The sequence below is a fragment of the Pseudonaja textilis genome, chromosome 15 (assembly GCF_049901715.1).
Source record: "Pseudonaja textilis isolate UNSWEBS1 chromosome 15, rPseTex1.2, whole genome shotgun sequence".
Taxonomy (NCBI): Eukaryota; Metazoa; Chordata; class Lepidosauria; order Squamata; family Elapidae; genus Pseudonaja; species Pseudonaja textilis.
The window spans coordinates 4,530,437-4,555,079 of record NC_142004.1 but is presented as its reverse complement, the minus strand read 5'-3'; the positions used below and the strand labels follow the sequence as shown (position 1 = coordinate 4,555,079).

Genomic DNA, 24,643 nt, shown 5'->3' with positions numbered 1-24,643 from the left:
TCCCTCCCTCCCTCCCGGGCGCGGGACTCGGGGAAGCCGAGCGCGGCGGCGCTTCCTCTGGCTGGCTGCTTTGCAGAAGCCGAGGAAGGGAGGAGGAGAGGAGGAGGGTGCGGGGGGAGGGAGGGAGGAAAGGAAGCGCCCGACTTAGCAACAAACTCGTTCCGGCTTCCTTCGACTGCGCAGCCCAGCCGAGCCGTCAATTTCATTCTCAAGGCTTTGCCCCAACCATCACCTCCCGAGTTCTTTCCTCGCGGGAGTGGCGGGGAGAAAGAGGGGGGGGAGGGCGTCTCTCACACATACCAGGGAGAAAGTGGGGGTGTGGGGGGAGAGGCCAGAAGGAGAGGCGAACCAGCCGGCTGGAAGGAGAAGAGAACGCCCGGAGACCGAGAAGGAAAGGGCTGCGGGGCTCCGGGAGAGACACAGCTGCGCGGGGGCTGGAGGAGGCGCCAGCTTTTGGAGGATCCCGCAGTTTTCCTCCCCGCCGGCTCTCCGGCTTTCCTCGCCCCGTTCGGACGCTTCGGTGAGAAGCCGCGCCGGCAAGCTGGAACAGAATGGCCTGGAGCTGAAGAAGGACTAAGTTGAAGCGGGAGGAGAGAGCCCATCCCGGCGAGGGAAAAGGGAAGGGAAGGGAAGAAGAGGAGGGTGGGGGAGAGAGAGAGAGAGAGAGACCAGCAGCCCCAGACCTCTGCGGCAGCAGGGACTGACCCCCGCAGCTTCTCCGGCCCCGTCCACCTCATCCCTTCGCCTCCTTCCCGCTTTCCCCCGCTCTCTTCGTGGCCTTTGCCACCGTCGCTCGGCCAAACTTTCCCTCTTGTGTTCCCTTTCGCCGAAGTAAGCGGCGGCGGCGCAAAGCCCGGAGGGCTCCGATCCTTGGCAAATCCTCTCCCAGGGATACAGCCCAGATCCTATTGCCATTAGCAGGAGGCGCATCAGATAAGACCCACGCAGAAATACAAGACACTCAGGCGCGTGCGCTCACACACACACACGCACACACACGGACGCAGAGAGGCTTCTTCCCAGCAAAGGGCGACGAAGCGCCGGAGCGCCGTTTCCCCTCGGCCGGGGGAGGCGGCGGAGCGGCGGGGGGACCATGGCTTCTAGCTCGGCGCCGGCTGCCTGGATCCCGCGGTGAGCCTCGCTTATGGTGGCTTCCCCCGAGCGGCCAGCCCTGTCCCTCGCTTCTTTCTCCCGCGGTGCCCCCGCGCTTCGTCCGGGCCGGTCCCCCCTTCTTCTCCCAAGCGGAGGGAGCCGGGGCAGGGACTAGGCGGCTGCGAAGCCCCGGTGAAGGAGAGAAGGGAGAAAGAGGAGGAGGAGGAGGAGGAGGAGGAGAAGAAGAAGAAGAAGAAGACGCGGCGCCGGCGGACTCCGTTGGATGAGTTTCTCCATGCGAGAACCCGTGATCCCTGGGACCAGTATGGCTTACCACCCCTTCCTACCTCACCGGGCGCCGGACTTCCCCATGAGCGCCGTTTTGGGACACCAACCTCATTTCTTCCCGGCTTTGGCCTTGCCGCCCAACGGAGCTGCCGCCGCCGCCGCCGCTGCCCTTTCCCTGCCCGGCGCTTTGACCAAGCCGATCATGGATCAACTGATAGGAGCGGCGGATTCGGGCCTCCCCTTTTCCACTTTGGGCCACCAAGCCGCGGCTCACTTGCGGCCTTTGAAAACGCTGGAGCCCGAAGAAGACGTGGAAGACGACCCCAAAGTCCACCTGGAAGCCAAGGAACTTTGGGAGCAGTTTCACAAGAGAGGCACCGAGATGGTGATCACCAAATCGGGAAGGTAAGCAGGCGGGCGGGCGGGCGACGGGGGTTGTTGTCCTTTCAGCCTTTCTTTCTTTCCGCGCAGATTCTCTTAAGAAAAACTCTCGGCTGTTTCTCTTGCGGTGGGGGGAAAAGGGGAAAAAAACAAAACAAAACGACCGGATCCCTCACCCACCAATCCGCAAACTTGGTAGAAGGAGAGAGAGAGATCTGGCTGCATTCGGCGTCTCTCCGGGGGATCTTGCCTTTCGGAGTTTTTTTAAACTTTTACCACTGGATCCCTTCAGAAAACTCCACCAAAAAGAGCTGGGATGTGGCTTGTTTCCTTCCCAGGGAAGTGGAGAAGGAAAAGCAAGGATGAATTCATCCACCCAAACCAAACAACAAACAAAATATTGCCTACAGCTCTTTTCCGGTCATTAAATATATTCTTTCTTTAAAAGAAATCCGCTTGGGTGCCTGGTGCTCACTTCCAAAGGCAACTTTCCTCTACTTTCCAGAAAAGAAAGGAAAGGATCAGGAAAGGGAGGGTGGGAGATTCCCCCCCACCCCCACCCAATAAGGTTAGCTAGGATCTAGATGGTGGTTCCTTTTCTTTTTAATCCCAGTTTTTCAATCAGGTATAAGCGGCTCCCGCTCACCTAGGCCTCACTGTTAAATTCTGGCACATTTGAAAAAAAAAATATGGAAGAACAGATTCAAATTTTGGAGGGAAGGATTCGTGTTTCCCCCCCCACACTGTAATCACCCCTCTTCCTCTTTTAAAACTTTCTGAACTGTGGTTGTTGTTTAAAGTAACAACAATCTGTTGTTTAAACAACTACTATTGTTGTTTAAAAGCAAAGGCGGGCTTCTCTGTTTAATGCATGCCTTAAGAATTAGGAAAAACCTAGCCGGTCGTTGAATTATTTCCTTCTAATGCCGGGAAGAAATATAATAGTTGAGATAGGAAGTTAGGAAGTGTCCTTTCAGGTCTCAGAGGGTTATTGGGATTTAATAAGACCCTTTCAAAATGATCTGAAATCAGCGAATAATTGGCGGAAAAGAAAACAGTTCAAAAACGATTCAAAGAGCTTTGCAGTTATTGGAGTGTATTTGTGTGTGTTTTGGAGAAAAGTGTTGTTTCTCAAGGGGAACCCAACAAGATTTCTATAAAGGGATTTTGGGCCTAGGTTCACTCTTAACCAGCAAAAAATTTGCGCCAACCAGCAAAAAAAAAAAAAAATTGCATGTTTGGAAATATTATTTGGAAATCAGGGGGAAAAAAGTTTTGGAAAGCATGAAAGCCGAGGGAATGGCATCCCACCAATGGGAGATATGGATATTATAAATTGATAATATTAATATAGCACCCTGGTTTTTCTTCCTGAAAAGACCTGAATGCCTTAGACTTGAATGCTCAGCCTTTAAGAAATAGGATTCCCTGTAAAATACGTGTGTGCGCTACCAGCACACCTTAACTGTTGAATTTTCAAATGGTGGAAGGAAGGAAGGAAGGAAGGAAGGAAGGAAGGAAGGAGAAGGGAATGGAATGGAATGGAAGGAAAAAAGGAGGAGAAAGGAAGGTAGGAGAAGGGAAAGGAAGGAAGGAAGGAAGGAAGGGGTGAAACAAAACAAAACAAAGTAATATAACATAATGTTCACCTTGTTTGTCTCTAGGAGAATGTTCCCACCTTTTAAAGTGAGGTGTACAGGTCTGGATAAAAAGGCGAAATACATTTTATTGATGGACATTGTAGCTGCGGATGACTGTAGATATAAATTCCATAATTCGCGGTGGATGGTGGCTGGGAAAGCCGACCCCGAAATGCCGAAAAGAATGTATATCCATCCGGATAGCCCAGCAACCGGAGAGCAGTGGATGTCAAAAGTGGTCACCTTCCACAAACTGAAACTGACCAACAACATCTCCGACAAACACGGATTTGTAAGTGCTTTTAATCCTCTTAATGAGTTTTCTCTGATCTCCTAATCTTCCCCAACAACAACATGCTGATCTTCCTATAGATTATTATTATTATTATTATTATTATAAACTTTTATTCTTTAAACATGAAACTCGGTCAACTGAACATTTAAAAATGTTCTATTATTAGTATCAGTATTATTATTATTTACACTACTAGTAGTGGTGTAGTAGTAATATTAAAATATTATTACTGGTAGTACTTTTAGCTATTTGCAAAATAGGGTGACTAGAAATTCAGGCCTATTGGAGAAACGAGGCGAAAGTTTAGTTCTCTATCAGGACAAACACAGATTTGTAAGTGCTTTTAATTTGCTTTGTGAGTTTTCCCCCAACTTGTATTCTACCTCCTGCCTTGACATAACACTGGTCTTGATGTAGATTATTATTATTATTATTATTATTATTCTCTTTTATTCATTAAACATGAAACTCACTCAACTGAACATTTAAAAATGTATGGCAGATATCATTGACTGTAATCATTTTATTATTATTATTACTATTATTCTTATTTTACTACTATTACTACACTAGTAATAGTAGTAGTAGTAGTAGTAGTAGTACTATCAGCTATTTGCAAAAGAGGGTGGCTAGAAATTGAGGCCTGTTGGAAAAAATGAGGCAAAAGTTTACTTCTCTATTAGAAACGGTCAGAAATCTTTCTCCCGCTTGGAATGGACTGTCAATTGGTACACTCCAGATTTTTTGCAATAAACTCCAGGTTTTCAAAGGAAGTTGGAGAAGGAGGGTCAGCGCTATCTTTTTGGCCTTAGGATGACCTGTTAGAATGTCTGTTTGGTTTGCTTAGGAAGGCTTGGTGTGGGGGTGGAAGAGAAGAATAAGATTATGAGGATAGGACAAGGAGAATGAGAATCAAATCTCCAAAGCAAAACTAGGCCTTTGTATATTGGGAAGAACTGATTTCTATTTAAAGTGGGAAAAAGGAAAGGAAAGGAGAGGAGGAAGGAGAGGAGGAAGGAGAGGAGGAAGGAGAGGAGAGGAAAAAATCTCTGTTGACTGCGATATGGAAAGAATGTATTTCACGGTTATTTTCAAATGCAGCGGTCAATTCATATCACCCTTCCTCCAAAACATAATAGTTTCAGTATAAAATGAGGTGTTTATATATTGTATGCAATGTTTTCCCTTTAAAATCAATTAATAGACCAATCTTAGTGAATATCTGTCTGTCTGTCTGTTTATCTACCTTTCTCTCTATCTATCATCTACCTTCCCACCTACTTACCTACCTACAATCTTACATACTGATATATCCATGCATAGAGACACACACATATCTTTGCTCCTGGCTCTCCACAGTGGGGATCCTTTCCCTTATTTTAGGCAAAGGTCACTTGGATCTGGATCTCTACCAATCGTGGTAGGGGAACGAAGGAAGGGGGCAGTTGGTCGGAAGTAGAAATCTTTATAAAAACATCCAAATAAGCCGCAAGGAAGTTCGAGGAAGCTACACAGGCAGGGTGTGGATTAATAAAAAAAAGTGAAGCGGCCCTGTTTAGATATAATGCGTGCAGCAACGTTTCCCCTCAATTAAATCTTGTTCTCCCAACCCCTTTTCTTTCTCGTTTGTTTCCCACCCACCCCTTTAGACCATCTTAAACTCTATGCATAAATACCAGCCTCGGTTCCACATCGTCCGAGCCAACGATATCCTGAAGCTACCCTACAGCACATTCCGCACTTATGTCTTTCCGGAAACGGAATTCATTGCCGTCACAGCCTATCAGAATGATAAGGTAAGAAAGGGGGCTGAGGTTGGAGAGGGAGCACGTGGGGAGGGTGTCCAGCGGCGTGAGCCTCAAATAAGGTTTTGGTTTGAGCAGGAAGGATTTGGAAGGTCTTCCCCGTACAGGTATCGGCACCTGGCCTTCTTCGGTTCCTCTTTTTCCCCCCTTTTCTTCCTTCACCCGCTTCAAAAGAAAACCAGGAGTTAAATATCCTGCCGGAACAGGGGCCATTTGGTCAAGCTCATTAAAGAGGAGTGGGTATTATTATGAGGAAGGGTGTTAATTGGATTTGCTGCTCTGTGCATACCTTGGATTGGGAACAGCCCATGCCCAAAGCTTTCAGTTTCCTCCTTGAAGGAACCTTGGCCATGGCGCCAAAAGATAGCTTTGGTTTCCCATTAATTTTCTCAATCCTTTCCTTTGAACTTCTTTTTTTGTTACCTGGTTGTGTGTATATGTGTGGTGTGTGTGGGGGGGGATATTTTCCTTTGGGTGGCAGTGAGGGAAGAAGCTGGCTTGGACAATATTTGGAAAGATGGGATATGGGATAATAGCTGGGTGGGTGGGTGGCTTGGCGGGTTAGCTACGGAGATCCCTTCTTTTCTCCCCGACTATGTGCGAGAGAGGTGGAACTTGAAGAGCTTGAGGTAGCCTGAAAGGTCTGGGAAAGAATGCAATGTCTAACTGCCGGACCTTGGAGCTTTTATTTGTTCAGTGGGTTTCTCTCGCTGTAAATTAGCGGCTTGCCATGGGCTTTTATGAAGTGTTAGCAAGTTTGCAAAGAAGAAAGTTTGTTCCAGAATGGAGGGAAGAAGGAAGGAACGAAAAGAGAGGGAACAGAGGGATGGATGGGTGGAAGGAAGGGAGGAAGGAAGGGAGGGGGAAGGGAAGAAGGAAGAAAGGAAGGAAGGAGGAAGGGAAGAACAAAGAAGGAAGGGAAGTTGGGAGGAAGGAAGGAAGGCAGAAAGGAAGGGAAGGGAAGGAAGGAAGGCTTATTTAATTGCTTTCACTGCCTTGTGGTGTGTGGAATTCAGAGCCAACCTGCCTTCTGGATCAAAATGGCAGCAGGTTTGCAAAGAAATTGCGGGGAGACTGAAAAGAGGCAGTTGTGAAGTCCGAGGTTTGTCAGATTTTCTCTTTGTGAAAGCAGAGCCCAGTGCAAGCCAATGCTTAGATAGAATAAGAAGAAATGGGGAGAAGAGGGAAGAAATAGAGCCAGTTCCTCCCAAGATAGGCTTCTCACGCCTTGGTCTCTGGTTGCTTGTCTGGAGCTCCTTTGCAGAAGGGTGGAATTGAACAGGTCTTCACCTGTCTGAAGGTGCCGGGACTTACTTAAGACCTCCTCTCCAGTAGACCCTTCTCCTGCTCTTTGGCCAAGCCAAAAGTCTGAAAGGTCTACAAATTGAAGCAAACAAAGACATTGATTTTCAGAAGGTGGCAAGAGCCCTGGGTGTTCTTGGTTCACACTCTAGAAAGGAGTGGAATGGAATGGAATGGAATGGAATGGAAAGGAAAGGAAAGGAAAGGAAAGGAAAGGAAAGGAAAGGAAAGGAAAGGAAAATAAATTCCCATCAGAGTTGATTTAAATCTAAACTCAATGAAGCTGAATTGGGCTTGCACCAAGCTGGGTATTTCTAGGACTGTGATCTAAACAGGAAAGTGGTGGCTTATAGTGAGATGATGATGATGATGATGATTTATTATTATTATTATTATTATTATTATTATTATTATTATTATTATTATTATTATTATTATTATTATTATTTTGCTCTGAAGTGACACACAGTGATGATCCTTCCTTCTTCTCCTTTTTCTTCTCCTCCTTCTCCTTCTTTCCCTTTTCCTTCTTCCCCTTCCCTTTCTCCTTTCTCCTGCTCCTCTTCCTTCTCCTCTTTCTCCTTCCCCTTCTCCCTTCTCCTCCCTTATTATGAAAAAAAGTCTCCTCCTTCTCCCTTTCTTCTCTCCATTCTCCTTTCCCTCCTTTCCCTTCTCCTTTTCCCATCTCCTCCTTCTCTTTTTCTGCTCCTATTCCCTCTCCCTATTATTATTATTATCATCATCCCCATCAGCCCAGCCTGTCATTCTCCCCACCCTCCATTCTGATATTCAGATTCAAGAGTTACTTCACTTCACCAAACCTATTCAGCAAATTTTCCCAAGCTGGGAAGCATTTCCAGCCAGCTTTGAAATGAAACCTTCCTTCCACTCCCCATAAAATCAAAGCAGGGGCAGATTGCTTGGGAAACCTGGAGGAGAATTTGAAGGCTGAAGGGCCCCATCAGATATTCTGTCCAGCAGATATTTCTTTAAGTATGCGTGTGAGAGAGACAGGCACGTGCACTGATTATAAATTGAGATTCAAACCCCTTTATGTAAAATATTTTACTTTAGCAAGGAGAGGAAGCCATACTTTTGCAATTGAATTCAGGCAGGTAAAACCGTGAGACTAAAACATGACTAATGGGCTGTGCGTTCCATTCATTCCAAGAGGAGCCTAACAGTGCACTTGTCTGTGTGTGTGTGTGTTTGTGTACGTGTGTGTGCGTGAGCAGACACACACACACACACACACTCATGGAGTGGGGGGAGTTAGCAAAGCCCAAGCAGCCTCCAATTAGCTAAGACTGAGCAACTGAAGTAAGGAAATGACCACAGGAACTTCGTCCCCTATGGGACCCCCTAATCCTTGCCTGAATAGCCGCAAATTTGCAGCGGGGAACTATAAAGCAAATTAAAAACAAAAAATTGACTGCCTACTTCTGAGATCCTGCAACCTCTCCTTTTCTATTCCTTCAGACAAGCTTTTTTTCTGGGATCCTGGCCTTTTTTCTTTTAAGAGAGGCGGGCAATGTTTGGTTTAAATGAAACAGAGGTTTCCTCCCCCCCCTCTCTTTCCTGTTATCTTTTGTGTGGCAAACCTCAGAAACATTCTGTAGTCCTAAAAGTCACCCCCATTTAAATCCTGGTCTGTCTTGCTAAGCTATTAAATTGTTCCAAAAGTCAGCTTATTTGCAGAGTCTCCTTCTAGACTCTTACTGCCGTTCTACAGAGGGGTAGAAATGCAACAGAAATACACCAATTAGACCCCTTTAGCAGAACAAATCTTAGATATAACTGGACAATAAAGAGATAACAGGGCGGGGGAACAAGAAAGAAAAAGTTAAGTAGGAAACCTTCGGGTGTAAATTTTAGTTCTGGCTTTCCTGCATTGTAACCAGCCGGTTGCTAGTCAAAGTATACCATTCTCACATGAAATGAAATCAAGAATCTTTTCTTTCCTAAGAATCCAAGTCCTGACAATTGCGACAAATTTCTTTCTTTGTCCTTCTTTTGCCAGATCACCCAGTTAAAAATTGACAACAACCCTTTTGCCAAAGGCTTTCGAGACACGGGGAATGGAAGGCGAGAAAAGCGGTAAGAAGAAGATATACACGTCAATTTTCCTTTTGGGGGGCTGGGGAACCATCAGAAAAAGCTGCCCCAAAGTCCGTTAAAATAAAATAAAATGAAAATAGAACTCTTCCTTCTTTTCTTTTCAGTTCCTACCCCAAAATAGCCAATTGTGGTGTGAACATGAAGTGAAAAGCAGGATGAAAGTTTGTTGGTTTGGGGTTGTTTTTTTTTATTTATTTGTCAAGCTTGACAATACGCAACTTTCCCTTTGGTGCTACTCAAAGGAGAAACTCTCTGCCAAGTGTATATGTATAGTTTATGACGTGGTTCCTATTGGTGACATGTCAAAGACAAAAAGGGTGGAGGACAAACCACAATAGATAGCCAAGCTGATTTTGAACGACTTTCAATAGATTTTGTTGGAAGAGTTTGGAGTTTCTTTCAAAGAAGTAACTCCCACCTCCATCAAAACTGGAAAGTAGGAAATCACAAATAACACTGAGGTAAGATTTAGGATAAGTGGTGAAATGGAAAGGGGGAGTGGGAAATTCACATCAATCTGCTTCTAGCAGCTTCTATTCATGGCCTAGTTCCCAATTGGCGTGAAAATACTGTGCTTACAAGACATATTTTTAGTAAGACTATATATATTCCTATTAAAATATGTCTTGTAAGCACGGTATTTTCACACCGATTGGGAACTAGACAGTGTGTGTGTGTGTGTGTATCTATCTTTACAGATTGGATCTCAAAAAGTGGTAGGGATGATTGAAATACTGGCAAGGAGGATGAGAATAAGAGGAGCAAGAAAACACAAGGTTTTTGTGGACCACAAGTTTGGAGAATGAACATTTGCACTCAAGCGTTAAACAAGAGTTATTTTCTTGAAGCTATTAAGAGAACAGATATTTCCTGGATATTTTAAACAGTCGGTTGGTTAGGAATTTCTCTTCTTCTCTGCCTCATTTAAAATTTGCATCTCCCTCCACCAAAACAAATAAACCTGGATCCTCAATTGCCTGATTTCCATATCCCTTGATTGATTCAATCCACAGTCCTGGTTTTGTGCTATCTTAAACTTTAAACCATGTTTACCCAAAACAGCTAATCAGATGCTGCAAATGTTAGATGTGATTGCTGTTAAACTATGTTTTCCAATGCTTAGGTTGTGAACTCATTCTGCTTGGCTAGTTTTAAGTTCCACAAAACCAAGCTTTAGACGCACTGTGTGAATTCAGCTTTTTAGATAACGTGGCCGCACAAACTGGCCAACTGCATTTTTAGTCTGTCCGAACTCAGTCTGTGTAATCAATTAATGGCTTAAGATGCTATTATTATTATTATTATTATTATTATTATTATTATTATTATTATTATTATTATTAAAAAGGGGGGATTAATGAGATTAAAGATGGTTTAATTAAGCATGGATGAAGGCAGCATGTAAACAGAGTTCATCCAGAGTGCTGTAAAAGATTTGGTCTGACAATTGCCTGATGAGCTTCAGCAATTGAAGACAAAAATAGGTGCCTGGATAACTGAGGCTCCAATTTCCATCAGTCGAAGCCAGAACGGCCAATAACAAAGCAGAAGGAGATTGATAAACCCCAAATATTTAAAAGTCTGATTGTCCAAACTTGCTTTGAGAGTTTCATCCAAGGTGACAACAAACAAACAAGGTGGTTTATTCAAATGTATGTTATCCTTAGTACAGGTAATCCTAGACTTAACGACCACAATTGAGCCTAGAATTATATGCCGCTAAGTTGATGCTGCCAGGGTCATAAGTGTGAAAAAAAAACTTTATCCGGTGCCATTGTAACTTTGACCAGTCACTAAGTGAACTGTTGTAAGTTGAGGATTATCCCACCATAGACCACCTTAACCCGTTCTAAAACACAACCTTTGGCCAAGATTTCTCTAAACATTTGGGTTGACTTGAGTTTAAGCTATGGCAGGCTGGAATTTACGGAGAAAAAGAAATTTGAAGCACAATTGTTGGCCAACCTTTTAATGGAACGGATTGGTTTTAGTTCAGTGCAGCTGGCAATTCTAGTTGTTGTGGTCCAAACAAGCCACCCTTTATGGTTTAGGGTGGTTGTGTGAAGCTGTGGCAGGTTGGACCACACTTGGCTAATATGCCCGTCTAGGAGCACAAAAAAGATTTATTTTTTGTTTTTTAGCTGGCTAAACCAAGAATGCTTGGGTCCTGCCAAAACTGAAAAGATTTTCTGTTTTCTCTTTTCCTTTTCTTTTCCTAGGAAACAGCTGACTCTTCAGTCCATGAGAGTTTACGATGAGAGGCAGAAAAAAGAAACTTCGGATGAATCTTCCAGCGAGCAAACGGCCTTTAAATGTTTTGCTCAGTCAACATCTCCGGCTGTGTCCGCAGTGGGTACCTCTAATCTGAAAGGTGAGCCATTTTTCCTCTCTGGTTTCCACCCAGGAGTAAGAGCGAGCCTTGGTTGCTTTCCTACTACGTGGGTCGTTTAAAAAAAAAAAAAGTTGGTTGCAAAGTTTCTGTCTGATGGGGATTAACACCCCCCCCCAAAAAAAAATCCTACTCTGGTTTTAAAAAGTGAGTCTGGAAAACACTCCAGATCTTAAAATTTCACTTTGTCTCTCTCTCCCTTATTTGTATTTTATCTGGGGTCTGAACACAGGTAAACCCACGTGGGCTGAAACAGGGGACCAGAGACACAAACGGGGCGTCTTTCCCATTTGTTAGGAATTTTCAAAATGTTCAGGGAAAGATTAAAATCACCACAAACATCCTTTTCCTCCCCCCAACCTTCTCAACCCCACGTGGCTACAAAGGTAAAGAGCAAGGAAATCCTGGTCTTATCTATCAGGGATATTTGGTCTGAAATGGGCACTAAAAGGTGGTCAGGCTCATAGGTTTGTGTCTGCAGGTAATCCTAACTTACAAAAGCTCATTTAGTGACCGCTGGAAGTTACAAACGGCACTGAAAGAAAAGTGACTTATGGTTGTTGTTTTTTACCCTTAACAACTCTTGCAGAATCAGCCAGTTTATATACACAGTTTATAAGCCAGTTTCACTTAACAACTAACTGAACCACTGCAGTGATTCCCTTTAACAAGAGTGGCAAGGAACGGTCATAAAGTGGGACAAAACTGACTTAGGAACGGTCTGGCTTGGCAACAGAAATGTTGGCTCCCTCGTGGCTGTAAGTCAAGGACTATCTCAAAAGCTGGTGCCCAGAGATCTGCACATTTCCTGGCTGTTTAGATTGCTCTGATTTTGCTGTGCTACTGCAGGAAGGTATTGCACATTTTTAATTTGACACACTCGTGTTGTTTTTTTTAAGTTTGAACATTGGTTTTGTGTGTGTGTGTTTGTGTGTGTGTGTTTGTCAGTGTGTGCAGCAATCTCTGCCCCCCAAATTCCAAGTTCATGATTCTTGCTGCGAATGGAAAGAAAAAACACTGTTTATTCCAATACCAGAGGCCTGATAAAACTTGGGATAAATAGAAATGGGAGAATTAATGCTGTTCTTTCTCTATCCTTCAACCTCACCCTCACACACACACACACTTCAGAGGGCAGTTTATATATATATATATAAAAAGAAGATAGTTAATTCCACAAATGTCCCAAATGTGCTTTTTTTCCCAAGAGGCGAACTGGACTTCCTGGTTTTTCTTGGAAGACCTTTCGCTTCTCATCCAAGAAGCTTCTTCAGCTCTTGGGGGGGAAGTCTTAAAAAACAAACAAACCACTTTTGGGACGACCCTGACCAGGTGATGGAGAATCTCCACAAACATTAATTGCATAAACCAGAACTAAATGAGCTAACCGGTCAGGGTAAGCTGTGATTCACAAAACCCTAAATTTTGAAAGAGCCAGTGACTATGATTTAGCAAAGTTTACTACGCTTTTGGATTACCCTCAGCCGGGACATGTTTTGTTTTGTTAGTTAGTTTGTTTTAGGAAAACATCTAGAAAATAGTGGGATGAAATCTCTTTTTCTCTGGCTTGGATTAGACAGTTGTAGTGCCAAGGCCCAAGTAGATCAAACCTCAGTGGAAATTAGATCAGAATCTTGAGTTGGAATTGGGAAAGAAAAAAAAACCCGGATGACTTTCCAAGTCCAGAAGAAAACTGAATTGTAAGCATCGGGACTCCATTGGGCCGTACTCAACTGAGTTGGGAAGTTTTGTTCTCAGTGGCTGGGAAACAGAGAGGAACAAGTTGTGGGAAGGCAACTGGGAAGCGCTCTCTCTCTCTCTCTCTCTCTCTGTTTTTTTCTTCCTTTTCCACCATCTCTCTCTCTCCTTCTCTTCCCAGACCTGTGTCCCAGCGATGGGGAAAGCGACTCCGAGAGCAAAGAGGACCCCATGGAAGCCAACGAAGTCGGGAAGATCTCTACCACCACGGCCAACCTCGCCCCCAACAGCAGCTCATCCTTGGGAGGTGGAGATGGGACCGACCCTCGAGAAGGAGGAAAGAACAGCCCTTCCAAGGCTCATCTCTTCCCACCCCCGGACTCCGCCAGCAGCAGGAGCCGGGAGAGCACCTCAAAAATGCCTCCCGATTCCCAACATAGCCCAGCCGCCATCTCTTCCAGCACCCGGAATTTGGGCAGCGGAGAAGAACTCAAGAGCCAGGAAGAATGCAGGATGATGAACAAAGAACCCTTCGCGCCTTTAACGGTTCAGACGGACAATCCTGGGCACCTGGCCCAGAGCCACCTGTCCAACCTAACGTTTCCCCACGGCCTGGCCAGCCAACCGTTCTTCAACCCCCTGAGTAATGGGCATCCTTTCCTCCTCCACCCGAGCCAGTTTGCCATGGGTGGAGCTGCTTTCTCAGGCATGGCCGGCATGGGACCTTTGCTGGCCACGGTCTCTGGGGCGTCGGCAGGAGTTACTGGTTTAGACAACACAGTGATGGCCACAGCAGCTGCCCAGGGATTAAGTGGGGTTTCGGCAGCAGCTGCTGCAGCTGCCTTGCCCTTCCATTTTCAGCAACACGTCCTGGCTTCTCAGGTAAGACGCCTGGTGTGCACATCTCTGTTTGCGTGTGTGTGTGATTTGTCCCCTCCGTAAAGCAGGTGTAACGATGGCTATTCAGGCATCCAGCAAATCAGAACTTTGCTCCAACAATTGTAGCATCCATGGGATTCATTGTCTTCTTGGCTTTGTTCCCCCACCTGGGGGTGGGGGGGTCCAAAGTAACTTCATTTAATATAACCTGTGGTTCGTGGGAACCTTTGGTCGTTTTTCTCATGGAGGTTGGTTCTACAACTGGGGTTTTTCTCTGCTTAGGCTGATGGGGGAGCCCAGCCCTTGGTAGTTTGAGTCCTAAACTTTGGGGAGGAAAACCGTCCATGGTTTTGTGGAATGGGTGAAATGAGACCCTAGATTTAAAAAAAAAGGATTTAGAGACCACAGACAGTGGTTTCTGGCTTGATGCAGAAAAGGCCAGTGCAATTTAACAATAAAAATAAAAAAACCAAGTTTGCCAAAATAAAAAAATAAATAAAGGCCACCTACTTGCAAGTCTTTTGGGGATGGCTTTCTGTTCGCCTAGGAAAGGGAAGCAAATCTTCCAAATCAAAACTCACCATTTGAAAGGGGGTGTTTGCAGGAAAGTGGGGAGGAGAGTAAGTAAATTGCTTGGTGCCCTTCTGTGTGGAGTATGTGTGAGCCGTTAATTAAAAAAAATATAGTTCCCCCCTCTTCCAATTCAGGAAAGTAGAGGTTCACTTTTGTTGAGGGAGAGAAAGAGAGAGGGAAGGAGAGGGAGAAAGAGAGAAATGGAGAGAGAGAGAAAGAGAGAGATGGAGAGAGAGAAAGAGGGAAGGAGGGAGATGGAGAGAGATAGGGAGGAAGCTGCAGTTAGGAATTAAAAAATAAATTATCCAGTTAGATTGGCCATCTAAACAAGCATTCCCTCTCTTGTCAGTTCAACTTGTTTCCCAGGCTGGAGAAAATAGGAAGAGGAAGGTGCTTGTTAGATATGTTTGCCCCCTTGAGTAATAATAATAAATAAATGTGGGATTTAAAAAAACACCTTAAAAATATTTAACTTATTTAAGGAAGGAGCCAGGCAGTGTTGGCCCAGCCTGACTCCTGATTAAATTTGCTTCGGTTTTCTGCAGCTCATCCTTGGCCCATGTCCAGCTATGGGGTTTATTCGAGGCTTCAGGTATAGGGGAATCCCCCAAAAAACCAGGCTGTTTCACAAATCGGATTAAGGGCCGGTAATCAAGTATCAGCTTGTGTACCTTCCCATCTCCCACCGAAATTCCCTCCTTCATCCTCTGAAGCTTAAGCGGGGATTTTGCTTCGGAGGGTGCGGGGGATCATTTCTGTAGTATCCAACTTGAGAAATGTGCTCAAAGACTGGCGGCTTTTCAAGAACAGGTTGGACTGCCATCCTGTCAGAAATGGTGTCTCTTTTGCTTTGGGCAGGGGGTTGGACTAGATGACCTACCAGGTCCCTCCCAACGAAATTGTTGGAACTGGGTCAAAGGGCTAGCGGGGATGGGGTGGGGAGGAAGAATGTGGCCAGGATCCTTGGCTGTAGTTTTCTGGGCAGTTTGTTTGCCCTCCTCCTCTGGCTACAACTATCTAGTTGGACCGCCAACAAATACTTTTTTCCATCAGTGAATAGCAGAGAGAGAGGGAGGGAGGGAGGGAGGGAGGGAGATGATTGAATGGGGATCGGAACACAGTTTGATTTGGCTCTGGTTTCCCAGGCTGGCTGGCTGGGCTTCCAACCACCCAACCACCCAACCAAGTCAGCTGCTCTCTCTCTCTCTCTCTCTCTCTCTCTCTCTCTCTCTCTCTCTCTCTCTCTCCTTAAGCCAGAAAATGAAGTGGGATTTGGCTGACAAAAGCACCTGGCAAACTAGGCGCTTCAGCATCTCAGGCGTATCCCAGGGCACCATTTTGGCAGGGTGGGCCTTTTACTTTTTCCTCTTCTTAATAAGTTCCGGCGTTCTCCCCCTGTGGAAAAAGGCCCGGAGACTTGGAAGACTTGGAAGAGAGATATTTCCCCCCCACCCCCCCCACCCCTTTAAGCTGGAGAGATTTCTTGCTGGGGACAGCAGAAACTTCTGCCACAGGGGCTCTGCCAGGAGGGTGAGGCCAATGGGTGCTGTAGTTTTGGAGCAGCTGGAGGGTTGCCCTTCTCCCAGATGCACCTGGGGAGGGGAGGGGAAATAGGTTGACTGTGGTGGCAGGCCTGTGGATCAGAAAGCCACCCAGGAATGGGAGCATCTGGATTTTATCTGTTCTAGAGCAATCCTTTAATCTTTCATTGAGACCAGGGTAAAAACTAAAACATTAAAATAAAATATCTCACTACTACTTCTACTACTATTGCTACTACGGATGATGATGATGATATATATTTTAAATGTTCAGCTGACTGAGTTTCATGTTCAATGAATAAAAGAGATAACAATACATTTGAAGAAGATCAAATGTATATCTATATATACATATACATACGTATGTATGGATGTATGTATGGATGGATGGATGGATGTATATAGCATCCTAGGTCAAAACCTAGGATGATGGCAGGAACCCGTATCAGCACCAGTCAATGATATTTGCGATATATTTTTAAATGTTCAATTGACTTGAGTTTCATGTTCAATGAATAAAAGAGATAGTAATGATGATGATGCGAATTATTTGCACACTGAAGTTGAGTGACTATGGAGGTAGACATCAGCGGACGTACCAGTAGTAACAGGAGCCCTTGTTACTCAAAGGGCTGCCTAGATAAATGGAAATGTTGAACTTATTAGACTTGAATATCCTGACTTTGCAAAACAAAAAAAAACCCCAAACCACCCTACTTGGAACTGCATATATACTCAGGTGCTCCTTAACAGCTCTTAGGTCCTTAGTTAGGGCTTGAACTGTTAAGTTTTTACTAACAGTTCAAGTCCTAACTGTGAATCAAGCTGACGATTAAATCAATAATAATAATAATAATAATAATAATAATAATAATAATAAAAATGTAATGTGCTTATTTGTTCCTGAAACTCATGGAAGCCTGTGTATGTGTGTATGTGTATGTATAATCTCTCTGTGTGAGTGTGTGTGTGTGTCTCTCTCTCTCTCCCTCCTCCTGTCCATCCCTGGTACTCATGAAAGAATATTTGTGTGTGGTTGTCTTTGTGTGTGAGTGCGCGCGAGCATATGCACAGGCACCCACATGCTTCCATGAATGCCAGGGACCTCCTAAGCCCTGAATCCTTAACCCTAAGACATTTGCTCTGCTTGGATGCTTATTTTGGCCAAAAGAAACTACCGGTTTCCTGGACTTTAATTCATAGGTTTGGCTCCCTTCCTGACCCCCTTACTCCACCAGCAACAGGGCTGAGTCTGCGCCACAGGGCAGCTTCTCCGAGGGGAGGGGGTGGCTTGCGGGTTGTGGGGAAGGAGAAAGCAATGGGTGCACCCACTCGTTGTGCTGGCCTGGCAGCCTGCTTGACCTACTCAATGCCTGTGTTTGATGTGTGTGTGTGCGCATGGGGGGGGAAGCCTGGCTGACCCACTGGTTGTGCTGGCTTGGCAGCCTGCTTGACCCACTGCCAGGCAGTCTTGCATTTGGGGAGGGGGGCGGCTGTTGGGAGCTCCCTGTCCCCCCCTCCCCAGCCCCCAGCCCCGTGCTGGCTCCTCCGACTGACTGTTGCTCTTCTTTTTGTAGAGCCTAGCGATGTCTCCCTTCGGCAGCCTCTTCCCCTACCCTTACACCTATATGGCGGCGGCGGCGGCAGCCTCGACGGCCAACCCGATGCACCGGCACCCGCCTTTCCTGAACACCGTGCGCCCTCGCCTGCGTTACAGCCCTTACTCCCTCTCGGTGCCTCTGCCGGACAGCAGCGGCGGCGGCGGCGGGGGCAGCTTGCTCACCACCGCCATGCCTCCTTCCCTGGCCGGCGGCCCCGAAGGCAAAGCCAGAGCTTTAGCGCCCAGCCCCGGGTTGGGCGTCTTGGATTCCTCCGGTTCCGAGCTCAACAGCCGCTCTTCCACGCTCTCCTCCTCCGGGTCGGACAAAGAGGCCACCAGCGAGCTACAAAACATCCAGCGCTTAGTGAGTGGACTCGAGTCGAAACAGGACAGAGCCAGGAGCGGGTCGCCCTAAGGGTGGGGTGGGGTGGGGTGGGAGTGGGGAAGGGAGCGTCCTCTTCCCCTCCCCCCCATTGCAGTATGGGGGAGGGGAGGGGCACCTCCCGTTTCTCCCTCTCTCCCCCACCCCCGACCCCCGCCCTCCACGCCTTATGGGGCCCGTCCGGCCTCTCCCAACTTGGGCAGCGGGAGTGTGTGGGGCTGGGGTCCCGGGGTGGGGGTGGGGGTGGCGAGAGATGGAAGGAAGGAAGGAAGGAAGAAGGAAGGAAGGAGGTGATGAGCGCGCGAGAAGCAGGGCGCGGGGGGGGCGCTGCTGGAAGCAGCTATGAACCACTGTTTTGTCCACTGGAGGCAGGTGTGAATTCTGGGGTCCTCCTCTCCCCTTCCTTCCCTCCCCCTCCCCGCTTTCCTTTTCCCCCCTTTCCTTCTTTTTTCCCTTTCCTTTTTTCTTTCCTCCTTTTTTCCTTTCCTTTGTTTTCCTTTCCTTTTCCTTTCCTTCTTTTTTCTTTCCTTTCCTTTTTTCTTTCCTTTTTTTTCTTTCCTTTTTCTTTCCTTCTTTTTCTTTTCTTCTTTTTTCTTTCCTTCTCTTTTCCTTTCCTTTTTCCTTTCCTTCTTTTTTCTTTCCTTTCCTTTTCTTTTTTTCTTTCCTTCTTTTTTTCCTTTCCTTCTTTTTTCCTTTCCTAGTTTCTTTCCTTCTTTTTCCTTTCCTTCTTTTTCCCTTTTCTTTTTCCTTTCCTTCTTTTTTTCTTTCCTTTTTTCCTTTTTTGGGGAGGGGGCTTGTTCCTGCCTCCCTTTACAGATCAAAGCAGAGATGTGAAGAGAAATGGGCAGCCTCTTTTGTGCCCCCCCGAGAATTTGCTTTTTTTTTTTTTTTGCATAGCAGTTCCTTCGAAAATCAAGCTGAAAGGGTGGAAAAAAGGACAAAAGCCGATCCTTTTAATATTTTGGGGGGGAGGGTCGTGGAAGGGGGGGCTGCGGCTATAGTTCGTTTAATTTTGCATGGTTCGTTCCAAATCTCTTTATTTTGTGAAATCCTCGACTCCATAAATGCTTGCTTAAGGTCCCCAGAGCATTAAATATGTGCATATATATGTGTGTATGTATGTACTTATGTGTGTATATGTATGTGTGTGTGTGTGTATACATATACATACATGTGTGTATACAGATACATACATACACACATATATAATACATATATAAATGTATGTGTATGTATGTACTTATGTGTGTATATGTGTGTATACATATACATACATGTGTGTGTGTGTGTATGTATGTATATATATATGCACTCATACATACATACACACACACACATATAATACATATATAAATATGTATGTGTGTGTATATATGTATGTATGTATAGCTTTACACATACATTTATGTGTGTGTATGTATTCTGATACATGCATATATACATATATATATATATGTATACATATTTCTTTACATTTTTTGGTTTCTTTTTCTGATAGGAGCAGTTGAAAATGTAGTTAGAAGGGGAGCATTATAATTTTGCTGGTTTGTTTTAAAATGATGCCCCCCATCTCAGTTTCCTAGTTTTGTTTTCAATACTTTTTTTCCCCTTTCGCTGTATATGCAATAACAAGGTTTATAAATGTAATAAGGAGAAGGGAAAAAAAAAAACCCAACGGCAACAGTGGACACTATTGATAAAGTATTTATGTAATTAATGGATGACTTGTAAATACCTGGCCTATGAATACTCGAAATTAAAATTTAATTTATTGATATTGTACATATGTCTGTAAATATAGACTGCAGTTGTCTTTCTGGTTTGGTTTTGTTTTTTTAAAAAAACTCATTTTCATTTCAAAGTCAGGTTCTGTTGTGAAGAGTTACAACTTTAAAAAAGGGGGTGGGGTAGGGATGGCAAGCAAAAAATCCATCAGGGGAAGATCATGTTTACATTTCCGATGTTTCTTTTCTTTTTTTTCTTTTTGTTTTACTGTGCCATTATAAAGAGAAAGGGGTCGTTTTGCTGATTTGGGAGGGGTGGGAAGGGGGAAGCATGCAAAATGCAGAACAATTGGGGAAAGACTGTACAATGGCTGGACATCGCTGGATGCTCCCTGATTCTACCCCTGGTAGAAACGATTAAATAAATATGTAAATTAAATACCGACACACTTCTCAAGTAGATTTGTGAAGAGGGAAGGGGGGGAGTTGTGCTCATTTAAAAAGACAAAAAAGAAAAGAAAACCATTGCTATTCTCCCCCCGCCCCAATTGCCCCATATTATGGTTGGTTGCATGGTCAGCCAGATGTTTAGTCCGGATTTGGCATTTTTTGTTCACCAGTCCTTCCCAAGGACCTAAGATAGGCAGATGTGAATATTTGAAGGTGTTAGAAATTTGAGGATTTAAGCTGTTCGGGACTAAAGATGCCCTTTGCAATTGACCGATGGGGATAGTGTTCAGTTGCTGCTCCAGATATTTTGGGGTCGCACCCAAGTTGCTTATCCCTATTGGGTCTGTCTTTGCTTTGTTTTGTCACAGTCCTTCCACTTCTATGCGCAGCTCTTGGTATATTTTGTGACTTTTCCCTGGTTCTTTCTTTTTACTTCTGCTGTCTCCAAGGTACTGCCACAACCATTATCCAGACATTTTTTTCCCCCCTTATTGACAGTTGTTTAAATCTGGGATATTCTGTGGCAGGTTATTATTATTATTATTATTATTATTATTATTCTTGGAATATTGAGTCCGACATTTTTACAGGTTCAAAATCTAGTGCCGAGCATTGTTGAAACCAAAACAGAAATAAATAGATTTGTGGAAATGGTTCAAAGGCTTTCCCACTTTCCTGTAATCTCCCCCCCCCCACTTCCTAATTCAAAAGAAAGTTGCTTTTAAAGTTGCAATTTCAACCTACTGTATTTTCTTTTCATGGCTGCATCTTTGAGGATTAACTGATGTACCTCGAGGGGGCCTGTGTCCAAAACGTTTCCACCAATCTTTTTGAATCTTTTTGAACCTGGATTCCTTTGCTTTTTGGGAAGGGAGCTAAGATAAATTTCCCCCGCTCCTCCTACTATTTAAAGTGGACCTGAAAGCAGGTGGTGCCACTACAATCAGACCTGTGTTTACTCAGAAGTAAATCCTACTGACGCCAATGAAGGCCGAAGCTTGAAAGGGCTTATATCGGGTGCAAGTTTCACCCAGATTTGCACGGGGGCAAGCGTCTGCCTATGTTTAAACCACATTTACTTGCTGGGTAGAGGAAAGTGGCCGGCTCATTGACGTCAATGGGATCACACACAAAACCGATTTGTCTCCATTACTTGTTGATCTTCTCCTGCCCTTTCCAAAACTCTTGCCCCCACTCACCCCTGTGCTCCCCCCCCCCCAAAAAAAAACACAAGCCTTTTGCATTGCAAAAAACCAAGACAAGCGCTATTCAAAGCTCAAACCAAAATTTCCCCCTTCTTAACTTTTTGCAAGTTTGGTCTGTGTATATAAAAGGATTCTTAAAAAAAAAAAAAATCAGTAAAACCAGGGGTCTGGACAGAGCTACAAAGTTAATCGAGGCAGTTCAACAGTTAATTTACTAGCAGGTTTTTTTTTGTTTTTGTTTTTTTTAAAAAAAATAAAATTCTACCGGGGAATAGAAATCAAAATAACTTCAACCTTCTATCCGGCCTCTCCTCTTTTTCTCTTCATCTGTATTTATGATTAAGGGAAAATATTTATACAGCTCACGAGCCTCCGCCAAGCAGGGGCGGAGAAAAGAGGGCTGTAAATCTTGCGGGGAGTCAAGAGCGGAGTTTCGGCCCCTTTCCGCAAAACTCTGGAGGGTCAACCCCAAGGAAGGAGCGGACCGTTCACACAACCTTTAAACCCGGCTTCTGGATCAGCGCCAGGTTCGAGCAATTCCCACCTTGGAGGAGGGGGGAAAAAAAGTATTGGCTATATCGTGAAGACTCGGACGACGCTTGTCAATATCAGAGGAAATAATAATACTATTAAATCTTCCCCTCCACCCCATCCCTGGTTCCATCCTCCACTGAATTGCGCGCGCCCTTCGGATCCACACCGGCGCTTCTTTGAGGGGCCGGGAAAAAGCGGGACGGTCGAAATTCTGGTTAGAATCATTCTCAAAACCAAGCAGCGGATATTCTCCCCCCGTGGCCTTGTAGCCCACTCTTTCCCCGCCCGCCTCCCTGGGAAAGCAAGAGAGGAAACCTATCTTATCGAGAAGAAATTTCGTTGACAAATATTTGTTTATGTACTCTTGACGAGGCGGCGGGGAGTGTTAGATAATCCAGACCGGTTGTGCTTTTAGTTTTTGGGGTTAACTTTTCAGATTTATTCTTTTAAAAAGTTGGGTAACTCTCTCTCTCTCTCTTTCTTTTTCTTTGTCTCCTTCTTTCTCTCTTTGTCTTTCTCTGTTTTTCTTCTTTCTCTCTTTGTATTTCTTTGTATCTCTCTTTTCGCTGTTCCTTTCCTGTTTCTCTTCTTTCTTTCTTTTTTCTCTTTCTTTTTGTTTCCTCTTTCTTTCCTTCTTTCTTTTTCTTTCCTTTCTCTCTCCTTCCCATTTCAGTTTCTACATCTGTGCCTTTATGTGCCTATGTAAAAACTCTGCAATCCCTTAAAGTCCAGGTAACTGCAAAACTTATTTCTCTGTAACTTTGCCTTTCATGAAAAGCTGAGGTTCTCTGCCAGTTCACTTCGGAATTAGCTTGGTTTGCTTAGAGGCACTTACAGAAGGTAGGGTGTGTGACCTATATATATATATCCCCCTCCATCTTCCACACGCACCCCAAAAACAACTGAATGTCACACCTCTCTGGTTAAAATCTCCAAAGCAGGTAGAGGCTTTGCTTCCGAATAAAAAAGTTTGAAAGCAGCGCCTGGCGAGAGGCCTCTTCGCGATCTATTCTCCCCTTGCCTCAAATTATCAGGAGCCCTTTAAACGACTGAGCGAAAGATGAGGGTCTTAAAAGAAGGAGCTCCGTCGGTAGATCCTGGGAGTGTCCCCCCCCCCCTGCTACTGGAGTGGGGTGGGGGGAAAGAGAGGCGTTTGAAATGGAGGCCAAGAGAGCGAGCCAGCTTCGGTCGATCGAAGCGGCGTCTCGGTTGTATAGCCAGGACTTTATTGGCTTCGATCGCATGGGGGCCGTGAGAAGAGGCTGAGCCACGCCGAAGCGTGTGCGTGCGTGTGTGTGTGTTTGCTCGCAGTTTGTGGTCTGAGGGGGGCGTAAGGCTCTTTCCAAGAGCACCCGGTGGGACGCAACCCCAGCCATGTAGTTTAGCTAGAGAGGCACCTCTCGCCGTGGAAGCCCAAGAGCCGTTGTGTTAATTGTGTTAGTCTGTCCCGTGTATGGGGGGAGAGACAGAGAGAGAGAGACAGAGACAGAGAGACAGACATACAGACACAGAGAGAAAGAAACAGAGATAGAGAGAGAGGCAGAGAGACAGGCACACAGAGAGAGAGAGAGAGAGAGAAAGAGAGAGACAGAGACAGACAGACAGACACACACAGAAAGAGAAACAGAGACAGAGATAGAGAGAGAGGCAGAGAGACAGGCACACAGAGAGAGAGAGAGAGAGAGAAAGAGAGAGACAGAGACAGACAGACAGACACACACAGAAAGAGAAACAGAGACAGAGATAGAGAGAAAGGCAGAGAGACAGGCACACAGAGAGAGAGAGAGAGAGAGAAAGAGAGAGACAGAGACAGACACACACAGAAAGAGAAACAGAGACAGAGAGAGAGAGAGGCAGAGAGACAGGCACACACACACACACACACACACAGAGAGAGAGAGAGAGAGAGAGAGAGAGAGAGACCCATATATGTGTGTGTGTGTGTGCTGGCTTCCGGACTGCGTGAGAAATGCTTTTAGTCCCGTTCGTGGGGACTTACTCGCGAGTACAGAAGTCTCCTCTGAGCTTGGGTTACAGCAGATTCAAAATCCCACTTAGGGAGGGAAAACACAGGGTCGCCACCCTTGACCCCCGCCCCCACCTGCTCCTCCTCTGGAAACCCAACCAGGAAAACACAAGGCGGTTTAACCGAATTGGGAATAAGCAACCTGGCTTTTCGAGAGAGGATTCGGAAATGGACCGGACGCCGGAATCCGGCGGGGGGGGGGGGGAATCTACCTCTTCTCTCGCTGGAATTCAAATTCGTTTCAAAGGGCAACTATACAAGAGTGGCCGTTTTAGTCCCTTTCCGCCTGCTTTTTTTTTTTTTTAAACTTCAGTGAGCTTCGAAGATGGTTTATGGCCATCCATAAAACATATATTTCTAAGGCAGGAAGGAGAAGTGGGGGAGAGCTAAGAAGGCAGGAAGAAGGAGGGAAGGAAGGAGGGAGAAAGGAAAAGAAGAGCAGAAAGGTATGAGAAAAAAGGAAAGGAAAAGAAAGAAAAGGAAAAAGGAAAGGAAAGGCAAGGAAAGAAAAGAATGAAGGGAACAAAAGAAGAGAACAAAATATAGAACATCGAGTTCCTCATAAAAGGAAGGAACGAACAGGAGGGTCTGTCCGTTCTCCCAACTTTGCAATTTCGCTTGGTCGGGCTTGACGCAAGATCGTGGGGAGGGACATTTACTCGGGAGTAAGCGCCCTGCTTTTCAGTGACACGGCTTCCGTGGCAACTCCCACGGGGAAAGC

At 45.3% G+C, this 24,643-nt stretch overlaps 1 protein-coding gene across 1 annotated transcript; it reads left to right on the top strand.

Moving 5' to 3' along the window:
• Nucleotides 1-25: 25 nt before the first annotated feature.
• Nucleotides 26-19,765, top strand: TBX3 (T-box transcription factor 3). Its single transcript, XM_087913237.1, has 7 exons — nucleotides 26-1,785; nucleotides 3,426-3,693; nucleotides 5,346-5,492; nucleotides 8,824-8,900; nucleotides 11,141-11,292; nucleotides 13,190-13,890; nucleotides 17,579-19,765. The coding sequence occupies exons 1-7, from the start codon at nucleotides 1,376-1,378 to the stop codon at nucleotides 18,014-18,016; spliced, it is 2,193 nt and encodes a 730-aa protein (XP_087769363.1). The 5' UTR covers nucleotides 26-1,375; the 3' UTR covers nucleotides 18,017-19,765.
• Nucleotides 19,766-24,643: the final 4,878 nt, after the last annotated feature.